Source organism: Sparus aurata, chromosome 17 (assembly GCF_900880675.1).
Source record: "Sparus aurata chromosome 17, fSpaAur1.1, whole genome shotgun sequence".
Classification (NCBI taxonomy): Eukaryota; Metazoa; Chordata; class Actinopteri; order Spariformes; family Sparidae; genus Sparus; species Sparus aurata.
This window is the reverse complement of record NC_044203.1, coordinates 7,967,585-7,980,675: the sequence shown is the minus strand read 5'-3', so window position 1 is coordinate 7,980,675 and position 13,091 is coordinate 7,967,585. Positions and strand designations below refer to the sequence as shown.

At 41.3% G+C, this 13,091-nt stretch overlaps 3 protein-coding genes across 3 annotated transcripts in view; 1 reads left to right on the top strand and 2 right to left on the bottom strand.

Annotated features, from left to right (window-relative positions):
* Nucleotides 1-436: 436 nt before the first annotated feature.
* Nucleotides 437-4,291, bottom strand: LOC115568075 (transmembrane protein 42-like). The gene is made up of 4 exons (XM_030395133.1): nt 4,215-4,291; nt 3,787-4,015; nt 1,215-1,361; nt 437-982 (listed from the first exon to the last, which is right to left on the bottom strand). The coding sequence occupies exons 2-4, from the start codon at nt 3,946-3,948 to the stop codon at nt 839-841; spliced, it is 453 nt and encodes a 150-aa protein (XP_030250993.1). The 5' UTR covers nt 3,949-4,015; nt 4,215-4,291; the 3' UTR covers nt 437-838.
* kiaa1143 (KIAA1143 ortholog) lies at nt 4,289-7,052 on the top strand. The gene is made up of 3 exons (XM_030395132.1): nt 4,289-4,535; nt 4,777-4,924; nt 5,120-7,052. The coding sequence occupies exons 1-3, from the start codon at nt 4,422-4,424 to the stop codon at nt 5,350-5,352; spliced, it is 495 nt and encodes a 164-aa protein (XP_030250992.1). The 5' UTR covers nt 4,289-4,421; the 3' UTR covers nt 5,353-7,052.
* Nucleotides 7,053-9,684: 2,632 nt separating this feature from the next.
* LOC115567313 (dolichyl-diphosphooligosaccharide--protein glycosyltransferase subunit STT3B-like) overlaps nt 9,685-13,091 on the bottom strand; it is a 57,609-nt gene continuing 54,202 nt past the window's right edge. Inside the window, exon 16 of the mRNA XM_030393735.1 lies at nt 9,685-12,814. Within this exon, the coding sequence (XP_030249595.1) occupies nt 12,734-12,814 (81 nt within the window). The 3' untranslated portion in view covers nt 9,685-12,733. The remainder of the gene's footprint in view (nt 12,815-13,091) is intronic.

Genomic DNA, 13,091 nt, shown 5'->3' with positions numbered 1-13,091 from the left:
GATACTACCTCCACATCACCCCTCGCCGCCTCTGAGACATTCACACAGAGGAGGCAGAGAATTGGTGCAGGATCCTCCAACAATGTGAATGGGGCTACTGATACCAGTTTTGCTTTCTCACCGTCTCTGACGGCAAGTCAACACACACACACACCGCTGCCTATGTCAACATAGGCTCACCTTCTCCCACTCTTCTATAGGGCACCCTCTACAGTCAAATGGTAAAAAGAAACTGGTTCTGGAAATCTGGGGGGAACCGAACAGTAAACCATGGGAACTGATTCACAATCTGTGCGCACAGGTTTTACCCTCCTCTGTTCTTCAGCAAATGGACCCGCTTGCAATGACGTGATGACCACATCCACGCAGTAAGTTCAGATTTTATGGAACGTATTGCTGCCACACAAGAAAAAAAGTAAAGAACACTATCAAGTTATAGCGTTGAAAACTTTATTGTACAAATGTGATAAGTTTCATATTCTAACATGATGATTTATATTGTTATTTATCTCATTTACATGATTTGATTGAGTTCTTCTACATGCTTGGGTTGAGTCAGGGCAAGATTTTGCTGTTATTAAGAACGACCAAGTCGGTTTTAAATGCTTCCAGCCTTCTCTCAATCAGGACAAAATAAAGACAAATCAGTGCACATTCATAGTGAAGCCTGGATTGGTCCCTGGGACTGATGGTGCTGAATCCACCATGAGCACTGTGCAAAACAGTCTGCAGTTTTAATTGCACTTTACATAAGACATGTTGCTCCACAGGAGTGTTGCCACAGGTTGTCGTAACTGTGACTTAAGAACTGCCGCTGCACTCTTGTGATGAGCCTGCATCACTTGTCCTTTGTGCCATCCTCCTGTGGAAACGTCTGAGGTAAGGATCCGTGAAGTACGAGCAGTCCACACAGAGTGAGAGAGATGCCCATCCACCACAGAGCTGCGTGGGCCTCTCCAAAAATCACCCTCCCAAGGATGGCCTGGACACAAACGAACACACTCGCTGATAAACAAAGACACATCTGAACAGTCTGAACGTTCTAAGTGCTGTATCATAGGCAAATTGACTTGTTTCAGTTTCTTGATGTGGTTTCAACTCTCAACCAAGAGGCTTCTTCAGTTCTGAAGTGAACAGAGTGAACTGAAGAAGCCTCTTGGAGGCGAAATGTCTTAAGACACACTTGGAGCATCATGGAGGACACCAGAGCTTACTGAGGAGATGAAGTTGGATGCAGTGGTAGTGACAGTGGCCCTGGCTGAAGAAGAGCAGTGTCGGAGAGCCTTGGAGAAGAAGGTCCACATGACAGCGTTACATGTGAACAGCAGGCCTCCACAGAGCAGCCGCAGGGGGAGGTGGAGCTGCAAACACACACAGCAGACGTGAGGAAGCAGCAGCCGGACAGGAAGCTAAACTGGTCTTCAGTTATTTTGCTCCATGTTTAGTAATGCACATGTATGAACTGAATATTGCCAAGACTATATGAAAAATGTGGAATATTCTAAGGTTTGTTGAAACGCTGACATTAAATGTGAAATAACAAGAATCAAGAATAAGAATAAACAACAAGGACAAAAGGTGAAAGGGTTTTAAAATATACTGTCCACCTGGAGTCAATTACTATGAATAGGACTGAAAAGATAAGTACATTTCATAATGTATCAAAGATGGGGAACATTCATATTTAAATGTTTTTTTTTAATATATGTTTATGGTCTTTACATGTGTACAGAAGTGGTAGAAGTTGAAAGTGGATCAGGTTCAGGGGATTTAATTAAAATGTTAATTTAAAATGTACAGAGAGCAGGACGAAGAGAATGAAGTGACAGAATGGGGAAGAGGAGGATGAGGAGGACAAGGAAGACAGCCGAGGGGAAGGAGAACAAGGGAATAGAAGAAAGTAGATGAAAAGAAAAGAGCAGATTAAGGAAGAGGAGCGAAGAGACAAGTTGGAGTTGACTGAAGGCAAACTGTGTGTGTGTGTGTGTGAGAGAGAGAGAGACACAAAACCTGAAACAGATCAGCTGAATTGTGATATAAATATGCACATTGAGCTACGGAACTGAGAGTAATATTTTGTCCAGACACACAGAACAGGATGACATCACCTATATGCCGTTTCAAGTTTCAACTTGCAAACCTCCAGAGCTCAGTGAGAACCAGGCTTACCAGGTATCAGACAGAGAGAACACCTTGAAGTCAACACAGTACAAAGATCTACTGATGAAATAAAACCACTCAATGTAACATTACAGCCAGTAAAAAGGTCAACTTTATACACACATACTGACATATACATCAGTTCAGTGAACCAAAAATAAATAATAATAATAACAATAATAATAATAATAATAATAATAATAATATCCACAGTGAGGGACTTATACAAGCAAAAACAATAATATGCAGAAGTGTATTAACCTGACCTGACCTCTAAAAGTCCTACTGACCTCTGACATCTTCACACTTATTTAAAGAAAAAAACAACTTCCAGCCTGTAGCTAACAGATTGGGTTGCACTGTAAGAGTCATTTGGTTGAGAATGCTGAAGTAATCAGCATTCCTGATCACATACTTGTCTAGGAGGAAGAGGGCTAAATCAGGATTGTGAAAGAGTTGCAGGATTTAAAAGGATTCTTAACCAAACAGTGAGAGACCATCTTGTGACTGGATCACAGCAGAACCAGGAATGTACAATAATAAACATCACATCACTTATCACCCACTTACAATGCAGTACTGAGTTCCTGATCCAAGCAGCTTAACAACCATTCACACCTGGGCTCACCTAGACCTAGCAACCCACACAAAGGTCAACAACCCACAAGTGGCCCTAACAACTCTGTAACTCAGAGTTCAAACGTGTCCTTAATGACTCTGTAAGGACACTCCCACACAGAGTTTAAAAACCTGCAATTCCCATCCAGTTAGTAAGACCTGAAGAAGCCTCTTGGATGAGAGCTGAAATGTCTTCAAGAAACTGAAACACATCCAGCTGCCTACAATACAGCACTTAGAACTACCATGACCTGGATGACTGAGAACCTTCATCAACAGCATTAAATGTGTCACACACCTTCCACATGCAAGCTGCTAAGGTCATATTTGGTGCAGTGCACAGACTTTTTGAAGGGCAGGGGCGAAAATAAGGGCACTTTAGCGCACGTTTTGGCTCCCAGGAGGGCACTTTAGCACGTGTTTTGGCTTCCAGGAGGGCACTTTAGTGCGCGTTTTACAGCAATTGCCCCCCCCCCTTGTGCACACCACTGAGTGGTAGCCTGATGGTCCCTGGACCAGCAGCACTTGCCCCGCCCTTATGAGCAAGGCCCTTAACCCCGACTACTCCAGTGGTGGACAGATGATACTGGGTTGTGTGGAGGATGTGAAAATGTTCCCTAAATAAATCAAGGCTAAAACATATTGAATACTGTTCTACCCCTTACAGTCACTGTTAACAAGCTAGAACAGTCTTCAAAACATGCATGTAACTGACACGTCATTATACAGTCTCACCTAGGTGTCCTGTCACAGACTTCATTATTAACTGAGAGAGAGAGAGAGAGAGAGAGAGAGGTTCCAACCTAATGCACCTGAGTGCACCTGTCCTACTTGGGGGGGGGGGGGGGGAAACCCGGATGCTCGCTGCAAGCGGGTGACTGAATGGCAAGTCTGCGAACTTCAGAAGCAGCAGATTTAACATGTACGAGCACTTTAGAAAGGACACGAGGAGTCGACTCTCAGAGCCTTATATTGAGCAAATGTAATGCAGCATAACAAGTTCCTCACCCAGTCACAGGTTACACTCGCGCTGTGTGTTGGAGTCCAGCCGCTGAACCCGGACTCACACATTTCTCTCAGGTAGTCTGCACCCAGTGACAATTTGGCAGACAGAGAGGCAGCGGCACCCAAGAACCCCGCTAACAACGCGTACAAAGTCCCTGATATCATATTTGAGGAGACTCAGAGACGTTGTAGTGACGCAATCCCGTAACCCCACTGAGCCACTGTGTCAAGCCTGAAATAATCGATAAGGACCGTATAAGAACTTTTCAAAATAAAAACCTACTTGTCGAGGATTTGACAGCAGCTCTCTCTATACTTGGTCAAAATCAATTACTCGTGGTCTAAATCTACCATTTCAGTACCCGAGTTGCCATTTTCGTTTGTAAACAAGAAGCTGCTTATTATTGCCTCGACCAATTGCAAAGATTTACCTTGAAAGCGAAATCCTTTCTGCGTTCACATCTTCGCCATCTTGACTTCCCGTTCTTCGCTTGACCAATAGGAGCACGAGCTCCTTATATCACGTGACTGGTGGCGGCGCATCTTAATGACGCATGTTGTGTTTTGGTGCTATGTCCATCGAATACCTTTCTAGACCCGCAATTCATTGAGTGTTTTTGTTCTGTTAGGCATTTGCAATGAATAAGAATAAGGCCAGAGGCGTGTCATGGGTGAAACCAGAGGAACCGTCCTTTCTGAAGAAGTTTAAAAGTGATGTTGGTTACAAAGAAGGACCGACTGTCGACACCAAGGTACGATGGTTGGCTAGTTTGGCTAATCGGGTAAGCTAGCCAGAAGCCCGGATTCCCGTTAACGTTCATTAAGAAGAATTAACAATAGCTAACGTTTGCCCGCTTCATTTTAACTTATTTGAATGGTATTAAGTAACCAACTGTTGATTAAAAAAAACCTTATTAATAAAAGGGCACACGGTGTCAGTGTGGCCGTCTAGTAAATAAACCCTTTTGTCTGTGTTTCGTATCCCCCTCTCAGCGCCAGGAGATGCCAACATTGGATGATGACAGCGGAAGTGATCGAGAGGATGAGTTACCTCAAGTTGTGGTCCTAAAAAGTGGAGACCTGACCGCGGAAGACGTGAAGAAGATAAAGGGTAAACTGCCTGCTGGAGGCGCAGACAAAGGTACAACTAACAGGGCCTCTTTGTTTCACCACACATGCGGAGATGTGCAATTCAGTGACAAGTTTTAAACGCATCACTGCTGATAAACTTAGGCTCAATGAAGGACCTTTGCTAAAATTCAGATTATCATCATTAAGCTAAAACGAGAGAAATCCGAAACAACCTGCCTAATTAATCATCTACTCCATTCCACAGATGATGAAGCTCCTCCTGATGGGAAAATCTTGTTCAAGAAACCAGCCAAGCGTTCCTCCTCTGACAAATTCCAGGGCATCACCGCCAGCTCCAGCAAAAAGAAGAAGAGTGATAGAGTGGAGAATGAGGAGGAGGAAGAGGAGGAGAAGAAGAAGGAGGTGAATACTGGAAAGAAAGTCAAAAATAATAGCCTTCTGTCATTTGGAGGGGATGAGGAGGACGAGGAGGATTAAATGTTACTGGTGAGATGTAGGACTCATTAACTTCTGTGACAGAAAGGAATTAAAGTGACGTTTGAACTTTTAATGGTAATTTTTTTTTTTTTTTTCATAATATTGACAGATGTCAATGAACAGTGTATTCTATACGGACACTGTCTGGAGTTCATCAACTGTGTGCAGCCTGTTCATTCTGTAGCTCACAGTGCCAGTGGTTTTTCATGTTTTTAGCCCACTGACTGCAAATAGCGTTAGTCCAAATGTGATGTTATTGATGACTGTTCCATTAATTTTAGTAGACACTGAAAATCAACTTGCAGAAATAGAAATGAACATCCTGATTCCCGTTCCCCGTTTGATTCCACCAATTTAACACATTAAAGTGATAATTGCAGGTCTTAGAAAGCACCACTGCATATATGAAAAGGGTGGAGGTATAAAGCCTCTCGTGGCTCCAGAGGAGAATATGCTAAATTGCCTCTAGTGTTTGATTTTTTTACCCATTACCCATTTTGGGTAATGCAGGTGCCAGGTTTAGAATGAAAAAAACAAAACATTCTGCCTTAATGAGCTCTTGTCAGAAAATATAATCCTAAAAACAAACAGAAATCCTGTGCAGATGTTGGCTAAAATACAGTGTACATTTGGCCATTTTCAGCATTAAAAATGGCTCACTTGTCAATATTTATTGTTGACCGACTTCCAACAAGCTGAGTGTCAGTACATTTTGAGACTACATTTCTGAAATGTTAAGCAATAGCATGAAAGTTGACCTCAGTACTATTAATGAATGGACACCCATATAAATACCTTTGGTGAATATTTAAAAATGCTCACAGAAATCTCAAATTTAGGCGATTAATCGTTAATGGGCTAAAAAAAAAATTAAACACAGCAGTCTGGTTCTATGTTTAGTCCTTGTTCATTAAAGATATAACAAGAGGACATGAGCATGAGTTAATGAGACAGAGTTAAGAAGTCAGAACCCAGGCATTTCTGCAGGCAGAACACAGGAGCAAAGTTGTAGCCTTTTCTTTTTGTCGTTTGAAAGTGCTCATCAAAATGTTTGGTTGGTACTCAGTTTAGCACAAACTATGCAACTTACTCTGATCAATGGAAATCAGGCAGAAACAGGACAAATTATTAGTTGAAGTGAAATTATTGGTTGTTTGTGCCAAGTTTTACACAGAACAGTCACGTCTGTGTTATGGAGATTTTTTAAATTTTTTTTACATGTGGTGAAAAATGTGAAGTTGAGATCTCCTCTGGTCAGATCCAGAGGACGGTAACCACCTTTTGATGACGATATTGCCTGTGTTTTGAGTTGGTTTAGGAAACGGTCATTAGATTATTTCTATCAAAAAAGACCACAGTTTGAGGTCAATGACCACATGATTCAGGAACACCTGTCTATCATATGTGCCAAGATCCCCCCGACTCGTGTTCATTTTTATCTCTCTGTGGTGTCGTCATAACTGTCAGTGTGTTTGCATGATTGACGTAATCAATGCATTCAATGATGTATTGGATGTATGAATATATTCTAGCTTCGACAAAGGAGCTGTAAAAGTGTATGTACAAACGATGCATTCTTGTCAATGCAGTTGAATCATTTAAAAATGTGATTTGTTTTTTATTTTGTGCATTTTTAGAGAATGGTTGTAACTGTAACATTTGAAATATAAAACATTAAATCAACTGTACGCCGTCCTGTATGGGAAGCTTGTTGTTTCTTCATGTGTTTGCATCAACTGCTTGGTTTTTGACCAAATACCTGTAAAAAGAATAACGACAGGACTCTTGTACTACAGGTTTACTGCTAATAAGCAAATGTTGACATGTTCACATGCCGGGATACTTCTCTATAGGCTGATCTCTGCAGTCAGCGCTTCACGGGACTGTAGTCGTCATTTAAAAAAAATAATTATTATTTTCGCTTTCAAGCTTCATGTGGATTAAATCAAGGTCTCCCTCTATCACCTCTCACTTCAAAAGAATGGTTTGTTATTTTAGGATGCTTGTGATTCATCCTGTTTTTAGCCTTGACTTAATTTCTTTTAATGCAGTGTTTACACATCATATCCAACACTGATTACTAAAAAGAGCGACTGGTTCTGATTTTTAGTATTATGACAAATATTACTGAGGATGATCTATCCGGGGACCTGTTTTATATTTACAGGGCACTCCATTAGGTTGTGCTCCTACACCACAGTAAATTATAGTTTGATTATACTAAGTGCTATATCATAGGCAACTGGACTTGATTCGGGTTCTTGAGTTTGGTGAAACGAGTGAACTCTACCACATTTAATGTTGTTGATGAAGGTTCTCAGTCATCCAGGTCATGGTAGTTCTAAGTGCTGTATTGTAGGCAGTTGGATGTGTTTCAGTTTCTTGAAGACATTTCAGCTCTCATCCAAGAGGCTTCTTCAGTTCTTACTAACTGGAGGGGAGTTGCAGGCTTTTAAACTCTGTGTGGGAGTGTCCTTACAGAGTCATTAAGGACACGCTTGAACTCTGAGTTACAGAGTCGTTAGGGCCACTTGTGGGTTGTTGACCTTTGTGTGGGTTGCTAGGTCTAGGTGAGCCCAGGTGTGAATGGTTGTTAAGCTGCTTGGATCTGACACTCAGTACTGCATTGTAAGTGGGTGATAAGTGATGTCATAGGCCACCTTCTCTGTTCAGAGACAGCCATTCCAGTCTTCTCTGGCTAAAATATTAACATTGTTGTCCTCAAAGGAACGATTTTTCTCCTTCAGATGTTTTGTCTTTAGGATGGACAAGTTTCTACCTCAGTGGGTAGGTTTGAAGTGAACCGGGATATGATGTTTAGATGTTCCTGCGTTATAAGGAATGATGATGTTGTAACATGTTCTTGTCTCCTCCTCTCTGTCTGCTCTGGATCTATTAGAAGTTTTGACAAAGGTCCAGTTTGGGTTTTAAGTGCTCCCCTGATGTGCGTCTGTTCCTACTCCTTCCCCTCTGTCTTTGTGGGCGTGGTCTCAGCTTGATGGTTTAGGGTTCTGATGACCTCCAGCTTGAGCTCCAGTGGTTGATGAGACACACATCAATGTTGAAGCTTCTTGTCTGCTTCAGTGTGTACTGCACAGTCCAACAAGGACAGGCTGTCTCCTCTAACATCTCCCCCTGTGAACTTGATGTTATTGTCCACAGCATCTATATGTTCTGTGAAGGCTTCCACTTCTCTTGTTCTGATTGTGAGCCAGGTGTCGTCCAAATACCTGAACCAGTGGTTAGGAGCACTTCCTGTGAAGGTGATCAAGGCTCTGCTCTCAACTTCTTCCATGTAGAGGTTGGACTCTATTGGGAACACCAGTGAGCCCATAGCACAACTGTGCTACTGTCTGTAGAAACCTTAGTTGGTAGTTGGTCCTGCTAGACAGAGTGCTGTCCTGTAGCAGGCATTTCTTCACCATTTGAATCACTTCTTGAGTGGGAATGCATGTAAAAAGTGATGTGACAGCATAAGAAACCATTGTTTTCTCTAAGTCCAGTGTTATTTCTCTCACCTTGTTGGTGAAATCCAGTTTAACATGGTGTTGAGTGTTACCAAAGGAGCTAAGATACTAGCTAGATGCTTGTATATGTCATAAGTATCTGAGTTGATGCTGCTTTGAAATGTCTTATGTCTTCAAGAAACTGAAACAAGTCCAGTTGCCTATGATATATCACTTTGTATTACCAGGACCTGGATAACCGAGAACCCTCGTCAACATTTAGTCGGATTGTTTCTATTCACACTCTAAAATAAAAGAATATTGTCTTTTAATTTTCTCCCTTTCCATTCACTGCCCTGCACCTGTCAGAGGTGTAGAAAAATCCTTGAAACTCACAACTGCCATTATATATATGTTCTCTTAAGTGTATGTACACTTTTGACGACAACTGTATTTTTCAGACTTACTCACAAAGTTTGCTCTCAATATCATGACATATTTTAAACCACACATCAGTTGCATACATTGTAGTCAAGAAACAGAAAACTAGATGTAAAGATGCAAAACAATCATTGTAGTGGTGTACAATATTTTAACTAGCACTGAAAACCAATGTTGGGAAAGATGCATGGTAAAAACACAGACGTTCACTCTGTTTAGTCACTGATTGGTTTGTCTGTTCTGGGCCACTGTAGAAATATTAATGGACTCTATGGGATGATGACCTGCTGTGACTATACACTCATAAAAACATAATTATGAATATAACTGTATATTCACCTACAGCGAAATCCACCTAAATCGTAGACACACTGGACCTTTGACTACACAGTAATTAGCTGTTCAGACAACATACATATGTGAGCTATAAAAAGTAAAAACAGTGTTATTTCAACCTCTTTATTCAAAAAGCCATATTTCATTCTCATACCTGCATCCAGATCATTACAATTGATGGAAGAAACTTTGACTTAGAAAATCAAAAAAAAATAAAATCCTTGCATTTTGCGATAGGAAACTACGCCTGCTGTAGTCAACGGAGCTTCCATTGTCCATGTAATAAATAAACTCATTGACTCTATCGAGCTCTGGAAATGATATTATTCTTTTAGTTTTTCTGTTAAGGCCAATGCTGTCTGGAACCGCTTAAATTGGCATTCTTGTGACAAAAACAACTGAATCAAAGTTGGCTCACGCAGAATGGATACGTTTCATGTCTTCAAGAAACAAGAGTAAGGCAGATTAAATCAAAGGGAACAAGGAAACAAATTCCACTCAAATCATAACAAACCACACACTGAAAGAAATAGCCACCTTTATGCCACTAACCAGTGCATGACACAACAAAAAAAAAGAAAAAAGAAAAAAGGAAATTCAGCCAATTACAAATAAGCAGTAGAGTGTAATGTTTTAACCCTCTGAATGTCCCCTTCCTGTGTTTGGAGACATGAAGCCTCCTCATCCCGACAGCTCAGAGGACGCCATCAAGTTCTCTCTGAATTCACGATAACAAACAGGAGCCGAGCGTGATGCTGTCACTGTACCTGTGAAGAGGACGAGCAGGCTGTATCTACAGAGTGCAGTGGAACATTTGACAGATGAGTGGTAACTACACACTGCTGCTTTCCATTCAGATTGTTTTTGACTGTAACAGTGTTTTAAAAGCTCCTGAAAGGGTTTTCATATCTGATAAGAACAGTGCTAAACGTCAAATGGCTTTTCAATGAAAACCCTCGCAGACATCCCCCGTTAGCGTATTCAACTAGCAACAAAAAGCACGTACATGGGCCCAATTACTTTAAAGTGGTAGTGTCTCCCCAAACGAATCGGATCCAGTAGCGCTCTACCCGATTCAGTCCAGTTTACCTTCAGGCTGTTTAGTAAACACTGCACACATATGTATTACACTGCTTGTTGTCTCTACATTCATTTTTCCCACCCTGAGGCTCAGAAATCCACGCGCATGCATTCCCTTGGGGACATTGTGTGTGAGTAACGTATTCATACATTAATCATCATCATCATCATCAGTGATGACATGTAGAGCTTGGGCTCATGTCTTGGCTTCCCTACCGCATCTTGAACGCAGACATTTTCATCCACATGTTCTACCCTCGGAGCTGGTCTCTCACAGGCCTGCTCTGTTCTCAGTTCAGTGTGGCTCTACAGTGTTACACAGCTTAAATGTTAACTCGGGTTTATCATAACTTGAGTCTTATCTCCAGAGTTAAGCCATCAGTTCTATCATTTATTATAATACTGTACCCATTTCTGTTGATGCTGAAATCTGGGAACGCAGTGACATCACCACGACATGAACAACACAACAGCAGACAGAAAAGCTGAACCACTTTCAGGAAGCACACATCATGAGGCCTCGCTGCTCACACACCTTTCATTTTCTGTCCCTTGTGAGTCCTCCAGCTTTAAGGAAGTGCAGTACTACATTTCTGGAAGAGCCCTTTAATTTGAGGAAAAACTGGAAGCGAGTGCACCTTAAATTGAAATATTCCTAAAATATTAATTTTGACAGGTTTTTATATAAATTACCCAAACTGATCAATTGATTATACAGATTAATTTAACAGTTGACAACTGAAGAAACTGGTTAAATCGTTGCAGCTCTAGTGCGCACAACTACAGCAAGTAAAGTGATCAAAGTTGAACCATGAACTAGTGATTGATGTTAACAACAGACAGTTTGGTAATAAAGAGACTGTTCACCTTCGTTAGAGTCCTCAGTGTCTAACCTGGAGGTTTCTTTAAAACTGGTCAGATCTCCTGACTGTTTCTTTTACTGATGTCGCTGTGTGTCCAGGTCTCAGCATTTACCTTGGTGTGTAAAGTGTGATTATAACTGACAGAATAAGTTGTAATGGACATTTCCTGTAGTCTGGTTCTAAGGAGATATGTTAGGTTGTATGAAAAGTGGTGGCTTCTCCTTGTCGGCACAAGTGTACATGCATGCTCCTGATAATAATGGATTCTAATGAGATCGTAAAGGAAATATGTTCCAACACCAGGTCCTTTCAAAAGCATCGAAGCACAAACTCATACATCTGAAAAGGTACTGCCTCTGACTGCAGGTTAACAACAAAGAAGCAGGTACACTTCTGTTTCCATTAAACTGAATTTTGATCAAGGATTGAATAAACTCCAACGAGGGGAAAACACCACTTCACCCTAACATCGCTCTTAACCTCTTTTTGAGCAGGTCTGGGGTTTGAGTATGAATTGGGGACATGGTAGAACCGTGGTATGTTGATGTTATTTCTATCTGAATGACAGAAGCAGTCCCAAACTGAATCCCTGGATTGAGGACAGCTAGTCTCTTTTACTCTCTGTCTCCAATCATGCTCAAGTCCAAAAAGAAAAGTGGGTCAAAGGTCACAGTTCTTCAGCTTAAAACCACTGTGGGGAGGCCAACATCTCCCATTCTCTGCCTCCTTGACCCCGTTCATCAGGTCAGCTGAGGTTCAACACTTCCTCCTAGGCCACGGCAAGTATCCTACAAAGAAGGAAGGGTCATAACGTCACACAATGTCACTTTGGGGCCACACCCTCTGAAGTGTGGTCTTTCATTTCCTTCATCAGAAATCATCCTAGATATGTCAGGGTTTAGTGTGTTTCTCAATGCATCTCTCATTGACTTCAATACAGCTATCACCACAGTCTGGCCCCAAAGCAAGATTGTGCAACATAATGACCCTTCCATCTTTTTGAGGTTCCTTGGGTGTTCGTAACTTTTCCAGCCTGGACCTCCAGGTGAGTACACGTGGGATGACAGGGCCCTGGAGAACCTCTGGTGTTCCTTATTCATCTTGATTGGTGGATTTACCGTTGCTGCTTGTTTTTTTTTTTTTTTATTTAAAGTTTTGTGTTTAAGATTTTTCCTTCCTCCCATTCGCAAAGTGCCTCTGTTGGTGGTGGACTCTCTATAAAGATTTGTTGGTCAGTTTCCTGCCCTTCTTGAGAGAAAGCTTGTTCTTGATGTACCCCCGCTTCCTCTTGGCTGTCTGCAGAGAGGAAAAATGAGTAAAAATCCAGCCTCGCATTGACAGTCTTCAGTAAGTGTTAATCTCACAAACATTTCTATAACCAACACTGGCAGGCCCCTCACCAAAAGTTAATGAAGGTTTAGCTGCAGAAAAAACACATGATAAAGACATCTTAAATTGTATATATTTAAATGACTCAAATACATAAACGTGATTTATATTTGAACCATAGCTTCAAAAAAATAATAAAGTTATTCCAAATTGAGTCTAAATAAAAGCTGTGAAACTCTTTATG

Excerpts from the sequence above, each read along its gene's own strand:
- LOC115568075 (XM_030395133.1), bottom strand. The coding sequence starts at position 3,948 with ATGATATCAGGGACTTTGTACGCGTTGTTAGCGGGGTTCTTGGGTGCC. Across the intron at positions 1,362-3,786 it reads CGAGTGTAACCTGTGACTGG|CTCCACCTCCCCCTGCGGCT; the intron begins GTGAGGAACTTG and ends GTGTGTTTGCAG. Across the intron at positions 983-1,214 it reads CATCCAACTTCATCTCCTCA|GCCATCCTTGGGAGGGTGAT; the intron begins GTAAGCTCTGGT and ends GTTTGTGTCCAG.
- kiaa1143 (XM_030395132.1), top strand. The coding sequence starts at position 4,422 with ATGAATAAGAATAAGGCCAGAGGCGTGTCATGGGTGAAACCAGAGGAA. Across the intron at positions 4,536-4,776 it reads GACCGACTGTCGACACCAAG|CGCCAGGAGATGCCAACATT; the intron begins GTACGATGGTTG and ends TCCCCCTCTCAG. Across the intron at positions 4,925-5,119 it reads TGCTGGAGGCGCAGACAAAG|ATGATGAAGCTCCTCCTGAT; the intron begins GTACAACTAACA and ends TCCATTCCACAG.